This window comes from Rhinatrema bivittatum, chromosome 8, assembly GCF_901001135.1.
Source record: "Rhinatrema bivittatum chromosome 8, aRhiBiv1.1, whole genome shotgun sequence".
Lineage (NCBI taxonomy): Eukaryota > Metazoa > Chordata > Amphibia > Gymnophiona > Rhinatrematidae > Rhinatrema > Rhinatrema bivittatum.
Window position 1 is genome coordinate 232,495,838 of NC_042622.1, and position 24,199 is coordinate 232,520,036.

The following is a 24,199-nucleotide window of genomic DNA, read 5'->3' on the forward strand; positions in this document are numbered from 1 at the left end:
TAAACTAAAATTTGTTTTAGGGAATATTTTTTTGTTTATTTTGTTGTCTAATTATCATAATATTTTTCTTTAAAGAAGCAATTAAGGTGACTAATCTGAACATCCAAGGGGGGGTGAATCGGAGATTTCTAGAACGTGAATGCCCCTGCCCCAGTTCTAATACCATCTCTGTCACTGATTCTCTGTGTGTGACCCTGGGCACCTCACTTTGAGAGTACTTTTCAAAGCATTTTACCCACGTTAATCGGCTGTCTGAAAAGTCTGCTGCTGAAGGGGTAGATTTTAAAAGATGTGCGCGCGCGTCCATCTGCGTGCGGTTCCCGGCGTGCGCACATGGATGCGCTGATTTTATAGCATGCGCACGCCGGCGCGTGCATGTTACAAAATCCGTTGGCTGCGTGCACATGCGCGCTGGATTTTATAATCCGCACACACATGTGCAGGCGGTGTGCGCAAGGGGGAGTGGATTTTTTGCAAAGTATGCATGGCGACGCAATCGGGCCTTTCCCAGTTCCCTCCCAGTCCATTCCAATTAAGGAGCGGACTGGGAGGGAACATCCCTAACCCTCTACCCTAACCTCCCTTCTCCTTCCCCTCTCCTCCCCGCTCCCTAACCTAACCCGCCTTTCCTCAATTTTTTTATTTTATTACTTGCAGCTCTCGGGAGCAGAAGTAATTTATGTGCGTCAGCAGCCGGCCGGCGCATGCTTCCCGGGATAGTGGCTAATGGCCGCTGTCCCTGCCGGCCTCCCGTCCTGCCCCTCCCCGCCCAGACCACGCCCCTAGCCTGCCCCTTTTTCAGGGCTCGGCACTTGTGCGCGTATCAGCGCTTACATGCGCAGCTGGGCCCTTTTGAAAATGCGCGCAGTGCACGCAGGGCCTGGCCATGCACGTAAGCGCCGATTTTTATGCGCGCTGGCCTTTTAAAATCCAGCCATAAGGGCAACTAGAAATCCTGCGTGCATCTTCTTCCACGGGGCGTGCTGAGAAAAGACATTCCAGGAGAGGCATGTTTAGATCGGGAAAGAAAAGGACATGTGGATTTGGCATTTTCAAATCTTTGCTCCTACTTTTCCAGCAAAACTCTACCACAGGAAAAAAACAGGTAAAAACGTAATTTATTTGGGGAGGGGGGGGGATTGCCATGGGAGGGCAGTGCCCCTCTCCCTCAAATGCTCCAGGTGCTAGTGCTGAATTGGGAACCCTCTGTCCCTCTGCACCTCCACCAATAAGCCCTCGCTGCCCCTTGTCTTCCCCCCAAACCTAAGCAGGTAAAAACCGCCTAAGAAAGCGGGTGGAAATGACCACGTGTACTTTGTCTCCATCTGTAAAAGTATGCCCAGTCCTTGTCCCAGCACAGAGAGTTCACCTCTCTCTATTTCCATGATCCATTCGAAGACCGGGCCTACCTTTCTCATGTAATGGATTCTTTGTCTTACTTTCTTAATTTAAAAATTGTCCTCCTCCCTGCAGGCTTCAGAATAATCTTGCATTACCTTTTTCTTGTCTTCCGCAGTCCTGGTACCTGGGTTAAACGGAAGGCAGCCCGCCCCCATGCCCGGCACCCCCCCTTTTCTTCCCAAGCCTCCCATCTCTGTGTTCCGGGAAAACAGCCCTGCCAGAAAGGAAGGAATAGAGAGAGAGAGAGAGAAGTTCATAAGAGGATCCACAAAAAGGGGGAAGCTACCGGGAACCAAAGACTTGCGGGTGAGACGGAGACTACAGACCATCCAGCGACAAAAAAGTACCCCCGCAGCTGTGTCCTGTAGCAACTCTACCAGTGGGAAGAGAGGAGACCCGAAGGCGAGGTTTAACACATTTATTTTTTTTTTTCATCTTCGCTAAAGAGAAAATAAAACAGAATAGAAATGAATCGCAGCGAAGAAAGGTGGAAAAGAAAAAAAAAAAACCAACAAAAAGTTTGCTGGAAACACTATGGCTTTCTCTCACCGCCTTAGCCAGAGACCTGATGGCAACTCGTTGCAGCAATTTCTTCCAGCCGCCGGAGCTTCTCCCGCGGATTCTCCAAGGGTTGTATATGCAAAAATCCTCTTTTTTTAATGGTTTTTTTGTTTTTTTTTTTTGGGCCTCTTATGAGTGTAAGAACAAATTTGCACCGACCTCCTTTAAATCGATTTTTTATATGTTATTCATTTGTGGCTACTACGAACCCTTCCTATCTAACCCCTTCCTCCACCACCTCCTGCCACCCACCCACCCAGATGCAGGGACAGATATGGGAGCATTTGTGGGGGGGTAATATATATAAATTAGAACACCCCCCCCCCCAATCTCCCAGCATGAAATGAGACATGCAACGGCCTGTGATTCAGGATCAGATGAATTTTGTTTTTAAATCACACATATATATATTTTTAAAATATTAGCTGCATGTACAGTTTTGGTTTTCATGGTGGGAAGCGAACACTAATACCATGCAGATAAAATAAGTGAGCCAGGGATATGAGTAGGAGTTTGAGGGGAGAAATCTGTATGGGTTTCTTTAAAAAAAAAAAAAATGTAATGTTCATTCCAATGCATTTCAGTTCTTGTGATCTCAGAGATCTGTAAATATAATGCAATGGGATGATATTTAAAGAAATAATAATAATAATAATAATACAGATCCCCCCCCCACCTCACAAAAAAAAATCCCCGACAAAAATTTTCTAATGACTTGATGTAAGGTTGGTATATTTTTATGGTGTTAAACTACAGCGTGTCAGGGAAGGTAAGAGTTAAAAATATGTTTGGGGTGGAGGGATGTGGGGCTTAGCCCTTCAGACCCATGTGCACCTCATCTGGCACCAGGTGCCTGTAGGAAATGGAACAGAATAAGTTAATACCCAATCTCTTTAATGCTCGCCTCTCTGCTGCACGGGAAACGTGGTACTGGGGGAATGTGATTTAAAAAAAAAAAATACAGCTTTGTACTTAAGGTGGCTTACAGTATCCCAAAATGTACAGCTTGCCCCCCCCCCTGCTGAGGCCAGAGCACGTTAAAGCCGCTGCTGGCCAGCCAGTCCTCGGTCTCACAAAGCAGCTCGCTCTGCACTTGGGCAGGAGGCCCAGGCTGGGCGTTGTAACTGCAGGAACAGATGCTGAAGTCACTGGCAGACAGCGGAGCGGTTGGGAGGGATCCTGGGCTTTTAAAGAGCCCGCGTGGAGACAGACAGACAGACATGGCAGTCCGCTCGGGACCCGGTGTTTCAAGCTTCCAGCGTAAAATGTCGCAGGGTTTTTTTAAATTCAAGCCAAAAATAAGAAAAGAAAAAGGGTCCCACGCAGCCTCATGTGATCTGACCCGTTATTAATCTGCCAGATGTGTTCAGCCATGTATGCTTTGGAGAACTGGCAGAAACAGATGAGGACATCTCTTTAGTACTTTAATTTTTTTCCTTTTTTTCTAAATACCATTTGCCAATCGGTACAACAGGGGGAAATATACATTTAAAATGTAGCAAAAAGCATGTGTTTATATGTATGCATGTGTGTGTGTTTGCATGTGTATTTATGCGTGTGTGTGTGTGTGTATATATCTATGTATATCTGTGTGTGTGCACACACACACACACATCAATACACGCACGCACAGACACACAAATATATATGTATAATGTAGCACTAGATATCTCTTCTAAAGAACCATGAAACGAAAACTAATCAGAAGTCAGACACTTTGGTGATTTTATTCCCTTTTATCTTACTCGATTTCCCTCTCCCAAGCTCCTTCTTTTGTTCCTAAGAACCGGGAACCGGTCTGTGCTCAGTGCCTTGAACACGGTCCGGATACAGACTTTGCTGAAATGTGGCTCTTGGATTTGTTTTTGCGGCACGTGAGCCTCCGATTCCCTCAGTACCCGATGATGGTCCTGAGTGGGTTGATAGAATCTGCGTGGACAGTGTTAAATCGGGGGGGGTTGAACTCTGCTTCACCCTGAGCTCTCTGCCCTTTCTCTTGTTTTTCATGACTTGAAATAGGCCGGGATGAAGTCTGGAGCTCTGCACCGGGGCCACATCATACCCAGAGTTAAAAGAAAAAAAGAGAATAGAGGCCGCGGGTGGCGAGCAGTCAAGGTGCCCGTGCACAGAGCTGCTGAGGCAAGAAACAGCAGGCCATTGACATTGCATACTTTTTTTGTAGACATGCACTTTAAAGAAAAAAAAAAGTGAGAAAGAGAAAAGTCAAATGTTTCATAATTTTTGAGAAACCAGGTTCATGTTTTTAATTTTTTTTTAAATAAGGAGATGCTAAGTCAATCAGAAATGTATTGGCCAGGGATGAGGCCTGACCATAGCAGTCAGAGACTCTCCTCGGCCCGTTGAACAAATCTGCAAGGGAAATGCTCACAGCATTGAAATGTTAGTATTAGATTTGCACGGAAACAATCATTTTTTATTTTTTTTTTTCAAAGGCCCCCCTTTTTGAGTGGCCTTATTGGGACAGGGCCATAGGCCTCCTTCAGAAGTCTGCTGCTAAGCGGATTATCCTTTCCGAGTCTGTGCTTTGCACACGTTTAGACTGTCTGGGGACCCCACTAGTCAAAACTAAATCCCAGATGGCAAGGAATTGCTAGAGTCGTTCAGAGGATGTGACTTTAACCTCATCACGCAGTCAGCGTAAAACAGAAGTAGCCTTCCAAGGTAGAGGAGGAGGGATGGGGGTGGGAGGTTCGGTGTCGGGCACCATGAGGGGCAGAGTCTAGAGGGAGGGAAGCGAAGGATGGTGGATGCATTTTGGGGTGGGGGGGGGAGGAAACGGTAGCTTGCAAAGGTGGATCTTCTCCCCCTCTTTACTGCATCCCCCATCTCCTGCGTCTCTCCTCCCTCACTCCACCTCTCTTGTCTTTTGAACACATTTCAAATGGCCTTCCACATGGCATCTTTCCATGTGCAGGTCTGCCGTAGAAGTCATAGAGAAGGAGGTTGGGCCAGTCCTGCCTTGCGGGGGGGGGGGGGGGAAGGCAAGTCCTGATGCCTCCTGCAGCCTCACTCCCCACCCCAAGCATTTCTCTGGAACGAGTTGCCAGATTTGGTCTCTTCCCAAGTGTTTTGCCACGACACTTAAGAACAGGACTGGCTGTGGTGATGTCGGCTTACTGGGGCATTAGGTTAAAGGCAGGGCAGGATAGTGAAGCTTCCGGAAGCACTTCGGATCTTTTTTCACGCCATGCTCTGCATTGATGATGCAGAAATCGGCTGTGAGCCCCCCTTCATTTGAAAGGTGATATTTGCAAATGTCGTTTTCCAACCTGAAATAGTTTTGACCAGACCCAAGTGTGCGCCCACTGTTTTTTGTTCCCTTCTGTGAGGCTGTAGGTCCCCTATCTCTCCATGTAACTTAGTTCCATGCACCCTTTGCAGGCTGCGCCTCACCTCAAGTTGCTTGTTCTTGATGGATTCAAGTGCCTGAAATTTCTACTTTGTCCTCCAAGAAGTCCATCAGGCTGCGGAAGCCGTCTGCTCCCAGCCGTGGACCGAAAATCCTCTGAGAGAGATTTCTGAAATCTGCCGAGCCGGGAGCAGCAGGGGAAGCTGGGCAATGTTTCCCCTGGAGATTCTCAAGAGTTCGGGTCTTCCCCTCCTACACAGAAGTGGCCTTGTCACCTTCCTGTTCTGCTTGGGCCCTCCTATTGAGACAGCTGTCTGACGGAATTGCAGGAAGTACAAACAGAAAGGCAGCAGGATTTGGACCGAAGGTTTCAGATAGCTGTAATTATAAATGTGTGTGTGTGCGTGTGAGACGCTATACCAGGGCGGAGACCATCATGGGGTCGCACCAGCTCACCAGAGACGGTGCACGGGCCAGTGGAGTCCGCGGCATCTCATTCTTTGGCCCTTTTTAACGTTGAGTCTTCCTGGCACGTTCCAGCTGCCAGAAATCAAAAACACTAAAGGTTAGGAAGAGTTTGCCAAGCCCCTGCCTTCGTTCTCCCTCTGTCCTGCCTCCTTGGAAGAGCTTGACCTGAAAAGATGAAAGGGCTTAAGAGACTGACGGGCGCCTCCCCGGCCGCCATCTTTTTGCTGTCTCCTCTGTTTTCTTTCTTTTTTTTCATTCCCCCCCCCCCCCCCAGTTTGTCAGACCTGCTGGGTTTACTCTCCAGCCGCTGGGTGGCGGCGATGTGCCCGCTGGTAGGGAAAGGCGGTGTCTGGGGCTTTAGAAAGAAAAGAGACAAGGAAAAGTAGACGTCAGCTTCTGGATACCTTGAAGTGACTGCTGAGGAGGAGGAGTTTGGCTGGGATTCTGCTCGGGGCCGGTACCGTCCCATCTCCTCTCGCTGGCAGGCCAGTTCCTTCCCGAGAATGAGAGAGAAGAAAACAACTGGGTGGTTTTTCTTTGGGCGGGGATTTAGGTTTCATCCATCCTCACCTGTCCCTCTGCCTCCCTTTCCCCAGTCGTCGTCCCCCCCCCCCCTTTTTAAGCAAAAAAAACCTCCCCAGTTGATCAGATGAGATTGAGGATCTAGGAAGAGCTCAGAGTGATTCTTGTTTTCTGATTTACCCACCCGTCCACCCTTCTTTAAATCAAACCTTGGTTACACAACCAATGGAAAAGCTGTCGCATAGCTGGTATTGTTGCTTGCTGAAAACCTTTTGCTGTGCTTTTTTTTTTTTTCCCCCCCAAAAAAAAATGTTTAAAAGGGTCCTTCAAAATCAGTATGAAAGGAGCTGTGCTTATAATTCTGGGAGATACTGCTAACCTAAGTGAAGTTTTTCAAGTTCATCGTAGATTTGTCCCACCTCCATACCCCTGAGCTCGCCTTTCCCTTCCTCCTCCTCCTCTCCTTCCCTCCCCATCGGCTTCTGGTCTTCAGAAGGTAGCACTTGCATTCGAGAAACATAACTCTTGTGTTATGGTAAGCAAGCAGCTGAGGTTTGCGAAAAGACTTTCAGGCATCCAGCGGAGGACGTTACCATGCCACTTGGAATTACCCTCCAACATTTCCCCTGGAGTTTTGATACAAACAGTTACCGCTGCTGCTTCTCCCAGCACCCATCCCTCACTGCAGCTAAGAGTACTGATCTCTGTCTTCACCGATTTTACTCACTCGGGGACTATAATACGTCCAAGCAAACTCATTCAGGGAGCTGATGGAGCAAACAAAACAAAAAAAAAAAACAAAACTACAGCCAAAACAGACAATAAGCAAAATTGCATGGTGCTTTGAACAGGAACTTGTGTGACCCAAGCGGAACCAGTCGGCCACTGGCTGATCTGTGCATGGCAGACTGTATTACTTGCGTTTATCTTTTTCTAGGATCCCCAAACCACACACAGTCCGAAATTAAAAAAAGGAAAAAAAAAATTAAAAAAAAAAAACACTTAAAAAAATATTTTCCTAATTTGCACGAAATTGTATACCACATAATGTGCCTTGCCTTCTGAAAGTAATATTAACTTTAATAATCATTGCACAGAAATAATTGCATGAATGGCTTGTATAAAACAAATAAAGGGGGGGGGGATATTTTTGCCATTTGTAAAGAAACTTACTGACGCTGAGGGCTTGTTTTTTGTTTAATTTGGTTTGGAACATTGCTTTGCAACTTCCCCGTGTCTCTAGCCGATACTTTGGTCCTGAGGCCCCTATTTTCAAAAGAAGTGCGTGTTGTGTTTGGCAGCCAGTTTGGTAGGTCTTTTAGCAGCAGAGAAAGCCGAGAATCTCCGTTGGGTTGTGGAAGCAATGCTGGTTGATTTTGGGAAAAGGATGCCGCCCGCCACCAGCAGACTGTAGACTGAGGGTGACCATCTCTTCCCATGGCACGCCAGAGAATCTCGGACGAGGTATAAATGCTTCTGGTCTGCCCTAATCTTTTGAATGTGATTTTCATCCTGGAGGGGAGGGTACGATGACAAGCTGGTAACAAGTAAGGGCAGTCCTGACTGGGTTTGTGTGTGCTCTGTATATAGTTTAGAATTGTGGGAAGGTTGTCCCTAGGCCGTTCACAACCAGGAGGGACTGCCATTGACCTGGAACCAAATGATCACCTAAATTCTGAGGCTGACAAGGTAACTTTGGCTAATAGGTTACATCAGCAATATAAAGACCATTATCAAAACGTAAAAATTCAGGCCTTTTTTTTTTTCCCAACTACAGTAACCAAGACCTGTAGCAAAAATAACCCAAACAACCAACCAACCAACCCACTATATCCCTGTTCCCATGGCCCTCTTGGGGGACCTTTTCCAAGCTCTCTTTCAGTGGCCGCACACACAGTGGTGTGAGAAAGATGCACTCATTCTCTAGGGCAGAGCTTCCAAACTTTCATGTTGGTGACACACTTTTTAGACAAACATAATTTCACGACTCGGTAATTCAGTCTACTAGTAAACCAGAGGTTAAAGGTTAATACACGAACGAAACATATTCGACAATTATGATGTTTCCTTAAATATATACATAAATAAAATGTTTTCACGACACAACCTATCTCATGAAAACCTTAAATTTATATTAAAAATATATATTCCAAGATTCATGTTATTGTTATATTTATGAGAAACAATAATAAAACAAATTGTCTGTCCCCCCACACATTCATCTCTCTCCCCCCCCCCAGCACATGTCCTGGCCCCCACACACTCTTATCTCTCCCCCTCAATGCACATGTCTGTCCCCCCAGCACGTTTGCCCCCACTCACTCATATCTCTCCCCCCAGCACATGTCTGGCCCCCACACACTCATATCTCTCCTCCCAACATGTTTTCCCCCCACTCACTCATCTCTCTCCCCCCAGCACATGTTTGGCCCCCACACTCATGTACCTCGTCTTTTTTATTGTTGCCAGTTTAAGTGCTTCACTCCCTTCCATGATCACCAGACACTGCTGCTTGCAGTCAGCACTCCTCATGGCCAGGCCTCATCGGCAGCAGCAGCCAATGCAAGGATGGCTGGGCTCGTTCCACCCACCAAGCCCCCCAAAAAAACGCCGATTGACAGCAAAAATCACCCAATAATAAGCAACCCATAAACTGAAAAAAAAAAGTGAATCTCTAGAAAAAAAAAGCCCAAACTCGCATCAGAGTTGACCGGGCTTGCGCGACACACACCTGCACACTGCAGGCGACACACTAACGTGTCCCGACACACAGTTGGAAAGCTCTGCTCTAGGGCTTCCTAGTGTCATGGAAGCAGAGCCATTAAGTGCAATATCTCACCCCGCAGAGACCTCGGACTTTAAAAGGGCTTCTCCACAAATGGGATAGGCAAATTGTTGGCTTTCTATGAAAAGAACATCTGGACAGATGGTCACCCAAGGTGTGCCTCAGTTTGACGGTGAAGCACTGGACTGGGAGGAGGCATTTTGGGCTAAGAACTAGAAGGATTCGGCAAAAGAGATGATTAGGCAGAGAGGTTCCATACCTTTGTCGCCTTACAGTCCTCGTCCAACCAGCTCTTTTACTTTGTCACGTTGGGTTCCAGATCTCCCCCATCACAGCCCCTTTTTCGTAAGAATATGCAAAAGTACATTTTCTCATCTGGCGGATCTTTTTTTTTTTTTTTTTGTGGGGACTCGCCCCTCCCCACCCCCCCCACCCCCCTCGCTTGGCAAAGCATTTGCCATAGGATCAAATGCAAAAATCTTTCACGCAGACGGCGAAAATCTGGTGAAAGCCAGCGGCATAGGAGAACCCAGGGAAAACCGCCAATTATGGCGAATACGAGCACAAACCACTGCAGAATGAACTGGGCTGTCTGTAACATGCCTCTGTGAACCGAGGGTACCAAATTAAGATGAACAATGAAGCTTTCCTGAATGATATGCGCAAGGAGGGAGCACTCCAGTTGTTGCATATTTTTTTTTTATTTTGGGCGTGAAAAATTCCTGAACATCCCCCGTTTCCTGACGCTTTCTGGTGATGCATAGGAGCGGCCCCCGTGGCTCTTGGTTTGTCCTTGGTCGTTCTAGCCTGGCAGAGAGGCTTCTCCTGTTCCTTAGAGCTAATTCTCCCCTTAAGTCCGTCTTCCAGGGAGCTGGTAATAAAACCACGGTATGGAAACAGATGCAGGGCCAGTTGTGTCTGCATGCAGGAATTGTTTGAATTCAGATAATCTGCAGCCTTTCGGAATCTCATTTTGGGGCTTACTTTTGTTTTTTAATTTCCTTTGGGGGATCAGGTCTGGCTAATCGTGCACCACTTTGTTGACCAAGTCAAAGCCACAATGTTCATGCCCAGCGTATGAGATAGGGGAAGGATGGAAGAGGGTGAGGGTGTTCTCAGACAGCAGCTGTGAAGCTGTATGTAAAAGATATATATTCATTTGGTTTGATTATGTTTGTGCTTTATCCTTAAATCAGAAAACCACATTATTTTTCTCTATAGGAAGTACAATGGCGTTCTTGTTTTAATGATATATTTTTTATTTTAAAGGGATAATCAGTGATTGTAGACCCAGAGCAAGACTCCCTTTGGGGGGGGGGGGGTGTCTGTTAGATTCCCTTCAATTTAATTAAAAATAATAATTTAAATCGTTGAATGAAATTTGCTACTTTATTCTAATGACAGAGAGTTTGAAAGTCTCCTGTCTCCCCAACATTTGCAATATTGCTCTGTTTTAAAATTGGAGCGTTTCTTTTGAATTTTGCCCATGCTTGGTTAAAATCATCTTCTTTTTGGTCCCTGGTCTGAGAAGAGCCTCTGGTGAATGAAAGCTGGGTGAATGAGGATCTCTGCTTTGTCGGGGGGGGGGGGGGGGTAAACGGGAGGGGCACTCAGCAGAAAGCACCAGACTGTGAGGGCATTTTGGGCAAGGAGCAAGAAGGATTGGGCAGAGGTGGGGAGGTGAGGTAGGAGAGTGACTTGCGGCCTCCCCCTCCTCATAGTTTCCTCAGGCTGAGGAGGGGGATGCAAAAAGGCCCCTTATTCAGTTCTGTGCATGCTGCGGAAATAAATGCTGACTGCTCCAGCCTTCGGACTTCGTGAACTCTTGTGGGTGTTGCATGGAGCTTTTCCCTGTTGTTAAGGAAGAAAAGAAATGTAATGATGAAACACACAAATACTCTGTATCATTGTACTAGTATTCCGAATGATCCTCATATTACATATGTTTTCATATATATGTATAAGTAATGATATTATTAGATGCACATATATGAATATATTCTCCTGTTCGTGCATCACCCGCTTTTATCCTGGTGGTTCAGTCTGACCAGGTTAAATTCTTTACCATTTGCACAAAATACAGTGACTTCATATCCTTTAAGGATTTTTTTTTTCTTTTTTTTGCATATTCCTGTACTTTTAAAGCATAGGCTACTGAGTTAAAGGAGGGAAGGCTCTTTGTGGAAGCGTTCTGTATAGCAGGGGCAGCACCTGGCTTTAAGACCACCCTAGCACATTGCAGCAGGAAGGAAAGGAAATCTGAGTTGGGCCTTGCCAAGCCGAAAATCATGGCAGCAGTTAAAAATTGTCTAGAGGACAAATAAAATAAAAAAGAATTCAGCTCTTTGGAAAATGGTAGTGCGCCAGTAACCACCATCCTAAAAAAAAAACAAACCCCCACTGAAATATGATATATAGCAGAAGGGGAAAAGGAAGCTAGAATAACTGTGACCAAGAAGGAGCCTTGGCTTAAAGGCAGCAATCAGTGTTGTCTGGATAAACAACTCAACACATTTTTGACACTAGAGAGAATCAGTGTGTACACTGAAGCAGAAAGCTTCCTTAGTTTGCAAAGAAGATTTTTTTCTGTCAGACCTGGACAAACCGCTTTTGGGAGATTTAAGACGCGTTTGAATCTGTACAGTGATCCTGTTTCTATTTCTTTTTTTTTTTTTTGTTCATTTTTAGTTTGGTAGGGTCGGAGGGGGTAAGGCACTTAACTCTTGTTGAATTTTTATATGCTAAGCATGACGGGAGAAGACGCTGGACCGAGAGTGTGTGTGTGTGTGTGTGGTGCATGCTTCTGATGTGGGAATGGGCCTCTGAGCATTCTCCGGAATTACTTTATATGCAATGTACAGTATTGTTTCTGCAAGGACAATGCAATGCTGGTAATTAGTTTATTTTTTAAAAAATGTAAGAAAAGATGTTTAAAAAAAAAAAATAAAAAAGAATAAGTAGGGCAGGAGATGAAGAGCTGTGGTTGCTCGCCTCTGGGAGGGTTGGCGATGACTTTGGAATGACTTCCCTTTGGAATACCCTTGCAAGGCTAATATTTCCTAATTGGCACAAAATGTTATTACACAGCTTCCCGTGCAAGAAAAAAAAATGCCACTTTGGCAACCAATTTCATTCGTACTTTCTTTTTAAGAAAAAAAGGGGCTGGGGGCTGGGGGATGGACAGTGGGCATGTCTTTTTGGTGGAGATGGCTGGCAACTTGTGGCTCTAAGGAGTTCCAAAACAACTCATTTTGGTGAACACTGATCTTTTTGTCCAGCCAAAGGGAGAAGTGGTCATTTACTGCTAGAATGGAAATATATCCTGAGCTGATGTTCATGTTTTTTGCATGCTGAATCTGCCTTTTAAGTTCAGCTGTTCAAGTTTCCCAGTCCATGCTGATTTCTGATGGTAACCAAACAGTAAGCACATGGCTCTAGGTCAGGAGAGTAAGCAGGTTCAGTCATGTTTTTTGTTTGTTTCTTTTGTTTTGGGTTTTTTTTTTAATCCCAGTCCATAGCATTCTGAGATTTGTAGTTTAGTTTTCTCCATAGGACTACACATCTTCAAATGCTTTTAGAAACCAGTCAAAAAAAAAAAATAGTAGTGTGCAGCCTGGTTTCCAGAAACCTTAAACTGTGGAGGTTACCTTGGGTTTCAACCTAAACCAACACAAGGATACAAGAGGGGGTGCAGAATGTTCCCTTTGTTCTGGTTAAGGATCACCTGCAATCTAAAAATATCTTGGTGATGAATAACGCCCGCATGGGTCCTGAGAATCCCATCAGTTATACACGAGTTTGGTGTCACCTGGAGGAACACTGAACCAAGGCTGCAAAAGAAAAGCACTTAGTTTTATTTCAAAATCTAAGAAAATAAGATGTGCCACATTGGGTCAGACCAAAGGTCTGTCGAGCCCAGCATCCTGTCCCCAACAGTGGCCAGCCTGGGTCATTAGGAAGTACCCGGCAGATCCCACAGAGTAGATCCAGTTCCTTGTTGCAATGGCTTATTTGTCTATCTTTGGGTCATCCTTTTTAGCCCAAGAGGGTTACCCAAAGTGGTTTATAGCAGATTAGTAAAGAACCTGCTGTGGGGTTCCCTATAAGCTGAAAGCAATTGATATTTAATTATGAATTGGTTTTCCAGCCATGAATCAGATCGGATGGCTTGTCATTTTGATCTTGTTTTTTGTTTGTTTGTTTTTGTTTATTCCCATGCCAGTTTTCCACTTGTTATCAATCAATCAATCAACCCCTATAATCTGGATAAAATGAGCCAGTCCTGGATTTGCCCTGTTGTGCCTACGGACTCATAATTCCAGTATGTCCATAAGGGTGGTTTCCATATTTCATGGGGGTCAGCTGATAATCCTAGTGGAAAGCTGGTCTGGGAACCAATGCCTTAGAGCCAGTTCCCACCAATGAGACCAAAGAATCCCCCTACCTCAAGCCCTGTAACAGTTTTGCACTGCTCCACATCCACCAGCCTTTCTCCAGTTGCAGTATAGTTTCAGCAAGGGCCCACTGGCACGCAATGATGATGTCATCGCCACACGCCATAAAATGGTTGTGAAGACAGGCTACCACAGCATGCTAATTTAGTTCTGTAGTATATAGGGATTATTTGTCCTTCGTAAAGGGGTTCTGTGTGTCCCTTGTCCCCTTTGCAATGTGCCACTTGGCTTAGTTGGAAGGGAATATGCAAATTCCATCTCAGTCTTCTCTTCATTCAGCTTTCTTTTTCCCCCCCAGGATGTTGTATCATTGTATTGTTTTTGTTGGGGGGGGGAGTTTGTTTGTCCCCTCATCCCACCCCTGTTACTAAGTGATTTCTTTTTTCGTTACTAATAGAAGCATCCTAACACCTCCATGTGTCCTTCAGCTGTAGGAAAAGAACCAGATATTATTTCATGTTTCAGTAACTTTGAATGGTATGACCAAGCAAAGAAGCTGTTCAGCTGTTTTCATGGGAGGGGCACTTAAGACTCTTGAGTTGGCAGTATAGCTGTGCCAGATTTTGTGTGTGTGAGTGTGTGTTGTGTATACGGAGCCGTTGTAGAAGAGGGAGTGAGAGGAGATGAGCAGGCACTAGACCCAGAGCGCAGAAAAGGTTGTGTTGGTGTTTTGTGGTTACACAAATGCTCTTCCAGAGCTTCTATAGACAATCAGCTGCTCAGTGGCAGCCTCTTGTTTGATCCTAGTTTGTATGGAGTCAGCTGGCAGTAAAATTGATTTTGAGATCATCCACTATTCAGCAGTAAAACTGCCCCCAACCCCCTAAAAAAAACCCAAAACTGTTCCAAACCCCTCCTCTGAAAATTGTGACCAGCCTGGCCTCTGGGCTGCTCTTTAAAAAAAAAACCCTGACCTCTCCTCCCCCTCCACGTGCTTCTGATTCTGCTGAACTTCAATTAAGTGGCCCGCGGACCCAGCCCAACTCAACTGCTGGTCTCTATGTCAGCAAGGCGAAGGAAGACCTGCTGAGTACTAAATGCACTACAAGGTCTCAAGTTCTAGTCAACTTCTAGATCCTGTGAGCCATAGAGAGAGAGAGTGTGTGTGTATGTGTATGTGTCTGTGTGTGTGTGTGTACAGCTATAGATCTTGATTATAGAGCTGCAGTGGTTAGCTCATGATCTGGGTCTCCCAGGGCATGAAAAAAAAAAAAACCCAAACTCTGTAAGCTGTAAAAAAACCTTCTTTCTTGTGAAAGAAGATGAAAATGTAGTGCTATTTTCACTGGGATGGGGAGGAGGGAAGGAGCCGCACAGGACTCTGCATAAACACCTCAGAACAGACAAGTCCTTTCAACACTGTCATAGAGCAGTGGAGGCTGTGCTGACGGTACCCAACGCTGCACTATGAAGCTCTTATTACTATATAATGTATATTGTGTAGGGAGGGATTATTGTACTATGAATTAACATTCTCGCCTTTTTTGTTCCCTATTTTGCACATAGTCCTGGATTCTTAAGAGTCTAGGACCTTTCCCCCCCCCTCATGATCCTGACCCCCCCCTCAAAAAAAAAAAAAACCAACCCTCCAATGTAGCATGGCCCTTCTCTGATCCTTATCCCCCCCCCCCCCCCCCTGTTCCTCCGCTGAGAAGTGGCTGGGGATGGGGAGGTGCATCGGTCTTCCTGGATTGGATTCCGTCTGCATTTATCATTGTGACCCAAACGTTTAAAAAAAAAAAAAAAGAGATTATAGACAAGAATATAAAGAAGCTAAAAGAACTGCAGTGTCCTTGAATGCACCCAACCTTTATTCCATTCAAGGTGGAGCTTTGCGTTAGAGATTTTTTTTTTTCATTTTAAAAACCATTTCAGGATACGGCAGCCTGAACTGCTGATCAATAATTAAGAAAAAAAAAAGGCAGCAGCATTATAAATAAATCAGTACCAAAAAAAAACATCAACTAGGAGTGCCTCTTAACATTTTGCTGCTGGCTTTTTTTTTTTTTAACACAGGTTCTTTATTGATGTGAGTGGTTGTTTTTTAACTTGACCAGATACATTGTTCCTGGCGAGTATGGGTTTCTTCTTCTGCGTGTAAAGACCGTCTTCCTGTGGGGGGGGGGGGGGAGGGGGGTGGTGGGGAGGGGGAAGAAGGGGACTTTTTTTTTTTTTTGTATGATCTGCACAGCCCCCCCCTCCTCCTCTCTGTCAAAGGGATCCCCTTTTCAAACACAGCTGTCAGACGAACCAGGATGCTGGAAGGAGAGGGCTAGCAGGAAGTTATCCCCCCCCTTACGCACTGCACGCTGTACTAAAGATGGATGGAGAAAATCCACGAAGCGGTGGTCAGCTGGCCCACCAGGTCATCAGGGGGTGTGGGGGTGGTAGGCTGAGCCAATCTGGCCCCCAGCAAAGAATAGAAAAACAGGCTCGAGCAGACTAACAGGGCAAGTGACCCTCCCTAAAGGGGTATATCATTCTTAAAGGGACATTAGCTCTTTAGATAGGGGGGACGGGACTTGGGAAAGGTAGAGACTAAATATAGAAAAGAAATTGGTCTAAACTGAAATTATGTCCAGAAAATTATGGGTGACTAACTCAAATGAAGGAAAGAACACACGCCCAGGAATAAATGGTATATATATAAAAAAAAATAAACTATAATCCAGAAGGGGAAAGGGGTGCGCAGAGTGCACCCTTCAGTCTCTGCTGGTCGGGGAAGGTGTCCAGCAAACCAGCTGCCATCCTGGCATACCGTGTTCTGCTCAGAGATGGGGACCAAATCATTGGCCAAAACAGGTTCCCCACAGTGATTAAACATAGAAAGCCTGCCTGCCTCCCAGTCAGGCTGTAGAGATGCGCTGGGGTGACAGCCAGGACTGGCTCAGCTTGTCCAGCCAGGCAGAAGTGAGGCCTCCAGCCACGGGACTGCGCCCTGCCACGCTTCCTCCATTCCAAGCCCGTGCCTCACCTTCCTCAGAGTTTGGCCGTCGTGCCGCCTCCCTACAAGATTGTTGTGCGATCCATTAGCTGACCGCTAAGGGGAGAAATTGAGCCAGGTTCGCTGGGAAGGGAGGGCAGCCAACATTTTTTCATTGGTTGGGGGGAGAGCATCAGGGCCACATTCATGTTGGGGACAAGAGAGAGAGAGAGAGTTCACATCCATTTGCAGAATTTTTAAAAAATAAAAAAGCTTTAAATAAAGAAAAAACACTAAAACGCCATAGGGTGTTTTCTTCATTTTTCAAAAGAAATTAATTCCCTTCCCTCCCCCCCCTCCAAAAAAAAAAAATTAGGACTGCAGGTACTGTGGCCCCCTGGGGTTCATTTGGCAGCCTGCTCTGGAAAGGGGGTCCCTCTCTGTCTACTTTCTTAGCATCCGATGTCATGTTCAGAATTTTCTTTTTTTTTTTTACCCCCTTTATATGTCGTTTTTTTGTTAGGGGGTTTTGTTAGGAAAAAAAATAAAACAAAAAACTTTGGAGACGGGAGGGGAGGGTAAGGAGAGAGACAACAAAAAAAACTAAACAAGGCAATGTTTTCAGTAGGACGGCGCTGGTTCCGTGTGAGCGATTATGATTTGTACTTGTTGAGGATTTTCTTTCTTTCTTTTCATTTATATTTTACCAATATTACAGTAACTAGTTAATTCTGTTGCTTGCTTGCTTGTTGCGCACATACCCACGATGCACCAGGGCGCACAAAACCTCGCCGATACGGACTCTCTGGGATTTCCATTGTACCTTCCCCCCTCCTCCCCCCCCCCCCCCAATGCCTCTTTGCCCAGGATGCCCCTCCCCTCCCCCCCATCCCCCCTCACCACTTTCCAATTGGCAATATTAAACAGGTGGGGACTGCAGCATGGAATGGCTGGGCAAATCTGAAACGAGCAGCCCAGTCTGGCTCCCACCGACACTTCACAGCTAGCCCGAGAAAGCTGGAGGGGAGGGGAGGGGAGGGGAGGGTCCAACCCGAACGACAGCTTGGTTTGAAAGCCCCTGGTGCTCCCTCACCGTATTTGATTATAACATTGTGTACGCCAATTATTACAGTGACTGCTGATGCGCTCCCACCTACATACAAATGTTACTGCAAGTCCATATGGTTTTTTTTTTTTTGTTTGTTTTCCCCTATGCAAAAAAATAATAAAAAAACAAAAGAAAAACAAAAGAAAAAAAAACAAAAAAGAAAAAAAATTAAAAATGTATAAAAAATAAACAAGCTATGCTACAACTTTACCAAACAGTTTGTTTTGGGTTTTTTTTTTCCCCCTGTCCATGTTGTGGGTCCCAGTCTTTTGCTTCGGATTTCTTGCCCTAGTTAGGTTGGAGTAAAGATCTGCAATGGACCAGGTGGTTAAATCCAGTGCTAGCCAGTCCCAATAGAAATGCATTTGTATGTATCGAGTGTGCGTGTATGTAAAGTGTGCAGTGCGTATGTTTATTACATGCTATGTATACATTTCTGCAGGAAAAAGTCGCTGGGTTAGGGCTGCCCCTGTAAGAAAGGGGTTAAGCCACTGGTCAGTCCCACTGCATTGGTGTCTTCCTCATTCATAACCATGGGTCCAGCTGATTACCCCCCCCCCCCCCCCCCCCAAAGCAGAAACCAAGGATTGAGTGGATGTGAAGCGTGAACTCTTCTCGCAGCCCTACCTCGAGGTGGTGTGCTCCAGATTGGTATTATGAGAAACTAGGTTGTAAGAGAAGGCAAGACGTTTGTAGGAGAAGCTGGCATTACTGCTGCTCATACTGTACTTTTCATGAGAGAAAGAAATGACTTCAGTTTACAGGAGCCAAGAAAGACATATTTCTGTATGTGTGTGTAATATTTATAGACATATACAATGTAATAGTGTTTTCTGTCATGCATGGGTATAGATTTCTTCCTTTCTCTCTCATATAGATGGAAAATCCAAATTAAGAGGACACATTGATAACAGGAAGAAAAGTCCCCATCTGGGATGTCCCGTTAGTCCAGAATGCCTCTTTGTCAATACAACTGCAAAGGCAATACCTGTTTCCAGAGAGGATCTGTACTGAGAGGGCCCTGTGCGAACAGCTTGTTCTAAATGTGGGCCCTGGTTTGGTTTTATAGTTCAGCCACTGATGGGCTGACATATAACTCAGTGTTTCGATCCCCATAGGTGGCGGCAGGGTCAGCGAGGAATGGGCCTGTAGGTTGGTGGCAGCTGTGCAGGAGGTGCATCTGACCTGGTATAGTTTTGTAGTGTTGCGGGCTAGGGGCCTCTGCAATTTTTCCCTCTAGAAAGAAACAGGTTTATCTCTGAATTTGCAAGATTCTGACTGTTCATTAAATAGCAAGATTGCAGATATTACCTCCAAATCCATTCCCAGCCTGATTTACAAGATAATGTACAATTTAATCTATGCCACCCAAGCGTAGCTAATGCGTTTGATAAAGGAACTTTTAATACAATCCCAAATCAGTGTGTTTTTTCCAGAATGCATTGTGTTCCCTACAAAAAAAAAAGTGGGGAAACAGTATCACCTGTCTTCCAACCACTTTCTGGGGGAGGAAACCAAACTACCTGGCACTAATAGCAGAAGCATGGAGAACTTTCTGAGTGAATTTATCTGTTTTGAGGGCTGGTGCGTGTGAGCGAGTCCTGCTGCGCACTAGAAACAAGTACCCTCTGTCCCTAAAGCCTAACTCTTTGTCATTATAGGGGGCGCTGGAGGTAAGAATCTCCTTGACTGCTCTCCTAACCGAAAGCGTTACAGACACGTCCTAACCCCAGGGTCTCTGGCCATGGCTGTCTTAAAACATTTAGATTCATTAAACACATTTTTACAAAACAGGCAGCTCCTCCTCCTTTGGAAGTAAATGCCACAGCTCTGTCTGTAACAGGGGTAAACCCTCCCCCCATCTTCCCCCAATCTGATTCTTCTTGTTTGCCCAGATCTGAAGAATGGAGATGCCGAAATGACGGGAGATAACCAGAGACCCCCAGAAGCACTGCGCAATGACCTACTTTTGTGGCTCGATACTAGCCCATCTCCCCCACCCAAAAGTGAAAACAGATGGAGAGGCAAGGGCATCGCCGGGGAAAAAACCAGGGACTATTAATGATAAGGAAATATTAAGGAGACCTCAGACACACTCATTTTAACATCCTGGGAAGAAAAATACAATCCAGCACATAAAATGTTAGATATAGTGAGAGGTGGTTTTTTTTTTTGTACTGAATCCATGTTCTACCCTGCAACCCCACCCCTCTCCTCATGCTTTTGTGTGCCCCCTCTTACCCACATATAAGCACAGCCTCCAGGCCTAGCACTCTTCACCTATTTCTTGTAAAATTTATGAATTGCTTATCAAGCGATTCATAAATAAAAAACAATTAATGTTAGACATAAGACAAATTCATTTCAGAACATTTAAAACAAATAATAAAAAGCAAAATAAAAGCAAAAATAAAAACTGGTGCTGGAAATGACTGCTGCTAAACTTAAAAGATTTTTAGACAACTTTCTTGCCTGTTCCGGATTACGAAGATATAAACTAAAAGCTTGCCCAAACAAGTTGCCCTTCAGCAATTTTGGAGAGGTGATAAGTACTGGTTCATTTTTTGTCTGGTGAGGGGTACATTCCAGAGAGCAGGCCCCTGTGCACACTCAACCCTGCCTCTGCCTTAGACTTATCACTTGGCCCCTCCCGCCCCATGTATTCTGCCGTTTTACCCCTCACCGGACTGGGATCTCCCTGTCACTGCATGGCACCAAATAAAGTAAATCTAGGATAGCCCTGTAAGATTACAATGCTAACCTAATCAACGACGACAGAAAAAGCCTACATTGGCTCATCCCAGTCTGCCCAGTTGCAATTCTGCACTTTGGGTAGATGAGCGCATAAATTCCTGTCCTCAAACCAACCCCAGCTCCCAGGCACCCGTGCCTTTTACGTGCACTTTCAACCCCTTTTCCTATCACTTTCCTATAACTGACCCAGGTGTTCCCAGAATCTGTTACAGTACCAGCCTCACCACCTTTGCTGATGCTCCCAGTTTCCTGCAGCAGATTTTTCAGGATTTTGTTGCAAGAGTTAGCAAATTCTGTGGCAAATTTGCATATTAAAATATCCTTTTCCCTTATAAAAATAAGTTCAGTTTCTGACATTTCTGCATCTTGTTCATTTACCGGGTTCTATTTTGGGGAGAAGGGATCTTAGATAATGGAGAAGGAATCTCAGGTGCGAAGGGGGGGGGGGGGGGGGGGATAGAGGTGTAGGAGAGGTGCGGGGGGAATCAAGAGAAGTGTGGGAAAGGGAATGAAAGGGGGAGGAGAAAGACAGGCATCTGGACTGGGAAAGGGAGGGAGGATGATTCACTCACACCCCTCCTTGACACCCAGCTGTTCATTCCCACTTTTCCGGTATCCTTGTTCTCTCTCCCATTCCCACTGCTCTTTTGGTCCTCTCACTCTCTGCTCCCCTCACTCACACCCCACAGCGCCTCTGATCCCTTCACTCTCTTGCCCATAATCCTTTCCCCTCCCTCCCCGGCTCACCCTCTGATCTATCCCTCCCCCCGGCTCCAATCCTTTCATTTACTCTCCCATCTTGGATGCTGCCTGGGGTTGCTTTCATATTTTGAACCATGTGGGATGCCTTAGTACTCCATGGGTCAAAGGGTAACATTTGGCCGGAAGCAGCTTGACGTCCTGTGCTGCACTGCAGCAGGCGGGAGACGGGGAGGGGGGAGGTTGCTGCGATCTCTGACTCAGACGCTGCAGCAGCGAATTCCCGCGGTGATTCCGTGGGGCCTGGTGAATTCTGCCGGAAGGGACGGAGTTTGCAGTTCTTTCTGTGGCCGTGCCCCCCTCTCCCCATTCCTTTTGTCTCCCCCTTCAGCATCTCCTCTGTTCTTATCCCTCCCTTCGTGCCCCTGCCTCCAGCCACGCTAAGTAAACTCCCACCCCCGACCCTGATGGAGCTGATGAAGCAGGAGCAAGTCAAGCAGCCTCCTCCTCCTCCGCCGCCCAGGCCTGATTGCTGCTTTCCTTTTGTACACTGTCCGGGTAGCGGAGGAGGAAGACGATGCAATCTGCTGTGTTGCCACATTCCTCCTCCTTGCTGTGAGATCTGACTCGGCCGGACCTAGCTCCCTGATCCGCGGTAGTTGGGCGGGGATTTAGCAAATTCCAAGGGAAGGACCAGATTTGTCGGCCTTTCTGTGGCCAGGAGCCCTGATTAGGATTATTATAAGACCATCATTAAATCTGACACCCACTTTCCCTTTTCTGTCTTATTACCAAGTTTTTAGTACTCCATCCGGCCATCAAAGCTAGCAAAGCCATTGTCCAAAACATCTGGGTTTTAACAATGGTAACTTCATACAGGTTACCCCGATACCTTCTTATAAACTCAGTGCAGTCCAACCACTGAGGTTAGGATCATAATTGCACCTCCATGCAGGTAACCCCGGGGCCCCCTTGCAAGATCTTTTAGATTTGCCGCTGCATTTGCTTTTAAACTTCTGAATCCCTAATGAGGTGGCTGGAATGGTTCCTGTCTTCCTAAGGGTGTGATGCCCCTCACAAAGAAGGGAGTTGAGATGCATACGTGTGCAGCTCTCTCAGCCTGAAAATTAAAACAGGAGCAGTTAAGAGTTTTCTTTTTTTTCCCCTTACGTTATGCATATGATTTTCCTGGCAAATTCTGAATAAACAGTGGTGTGTGCCAAATTTGAAATCTCCTACCTAAGCAGTTAGATCCCTATGCCAATTATGGAAAAAAAAAAAGTAAAGTGCTGCCCTCTGCTGGAAAAACCAATTAGTTGTAAAGTCCTGAAACCTGAAAGGAACATCACCCAGCTGTAAATATGTGGCGGCAGCATCACAGCAACCCCTGCTCTACACCCTGCACTGGGTGGGCCAAGTGCACCTTAATCTGCTGCAGTTTTGTTACTGTGCTATTTTATATTAGTTCCATGTCTTCATAGATCAGTATCATAGGGTTGAAAGGGACCTCCCTTCTTACTTTCAGGCAGGATGTGCTGCACCTAAGCCCATTATTTCTTGTCTTTTTCTCCTGTGGAAAGAAAGACATACAGATCTCAATCATTCTTAACCTCATACTTTGTGGAACCATGGAGTCAGGATTATTAGAGTCAAAGTTTAGGAACCCTCTTATCAAACTACATTTCAATGAACCTGTAAGTGAACAAAAGTAAAACAATGAATATGGCATGTGCAAAAGTTTGGACACCCTTCCAGCTGTGTCATTACTACTTTTATTTAAAAGTTGTTATTAAGGCCCAAAAATTTGATTGACTCATCAGGCCTTCAATTAATCAGATGAAGACAATTCCAGAAAAAAATACTCTTGACCTTACAGTCCTCTCAGGTTGTGGTTGCTGTTCTGTCTGATTCAAACAATGATGAGCTCCTCTATGTAGCCATCTGAACATTTGAAAGTGATGCTAATTCACTCTTACAAAGCAGTGGAAGGTTATAAAAAAAAATCTCTGAAATGCTTCCAGCTAGCAATTTAGCTAGACAGAAACATTGCGAAGAAATGGAAGCATCTTTGTTTTGGTTGCAGTAGTACAGTGCAATTTCTGTCTTCTCAGTCCAAAGCACTTAGTTCCAAAATGTTTTAGGCTTATCAAGGTTTTGTTTTGCATACTTTAGATGATGACTTTTGTGATTGGGTCATAGAAAACGTTTGTTGTGTAACCAGTGCTGTACTGTGGATGACTACTCCAGTGTCAGGCAGACTTTTCAGCAGGCCAATGGACACACCACAAAAGACAGTCTATATACTATACTCACAACTGTCTATAACATATTTATTCATTTATCACTTTCTAAAAACTCCATAATTTTTTATGTTCATATTTCACATGAACAGTAATATCCATTTCTTAATATATGAGCCCCATTCCAAACACTCTCAAACATATAACTCAGGACACGACACAACACATACCCTAAAAGACAGCAACATACACCACATACAATAATAAAGCCCATCACATTTAACCTCATATAATATTCCCTAAACCAACATCAATTTAAAAGACCAATAGCACCCATTGAACATCCCTAATATATCATGTACTATTAGACTGTGTCCAAACAGCCCTCTCCTTTTCTGCAATTCAAAGTCCCATATTCAGCACCATCATCACATCAACTGGAGCAGTAAATCAAGAAGGTGCTCCCACTGTGCACATCGTAGTTATCTAGCAAACTATCCTGGTGCTCATCTATTTCCAATGTCTGTTTCCACATGCTCGTGTAAAGGAGGCAATCCTTCAAGGATTCATTTGCTCTAATTCTCCACTGCAAATATGCTCTTTTCCACTATGCTCCACCTGGAAGATCTTGTCCTGCTGAACCCGATATTAATGTTCAGCCATTCCCGACGCTGCAGTGTTTCGGCAGCATACAGCTGCCTGCATCAGGGGAACAACTTATCTAATCTAAAAACGTAAAAAACATACACCTCATCAAACTCTGAAAACATCCTCACAAACCCCATCTTGTCCAACCCCAGATCACACTCACCCTCAACGAGGATCCCAAGCCTCACCACCATTGCTCTATCCTGTATACATGCGGGCGTGAGCGTGCTCTGCTTAACATCCTCTGACCCCTCCCCCCACGCACG

General features: G+C 45.4%; 1 protein-coding gene across 3 annotated transcripts in view; it reads left to right on the forward strand.

Moving 5' to 3' along the window:
- The window catches only part of NFIC (nuclear factor I C), a 199,224-nt gene that overhangs the window by 160,971 nt on the left and 14,054 nt on the right, over positions 1-24,199 (forward strand). The window contains exon 13 of one of the 3 annotated variants that reach the window (XM_029614021.1): positions 18,470-18,984. The exons of 1 other annotated variant lie outside the window; for it this stretch is intronic. In XM_029614021.1, the coding sequence (XP_029469881.1) occupies positions 18,470-18,487 (18 nt within the window). In that variant the 3' untranslated portion in view covers positions 18,488-18,984. Of the gene's footprint in view, positions 1-1,516; positions 2,988-18,469; positions 18,985-24,199 lie in introns of those variants that run through there. One more of the 3 variants, XM_029614019.1, reaches the window with a different exon arrangement.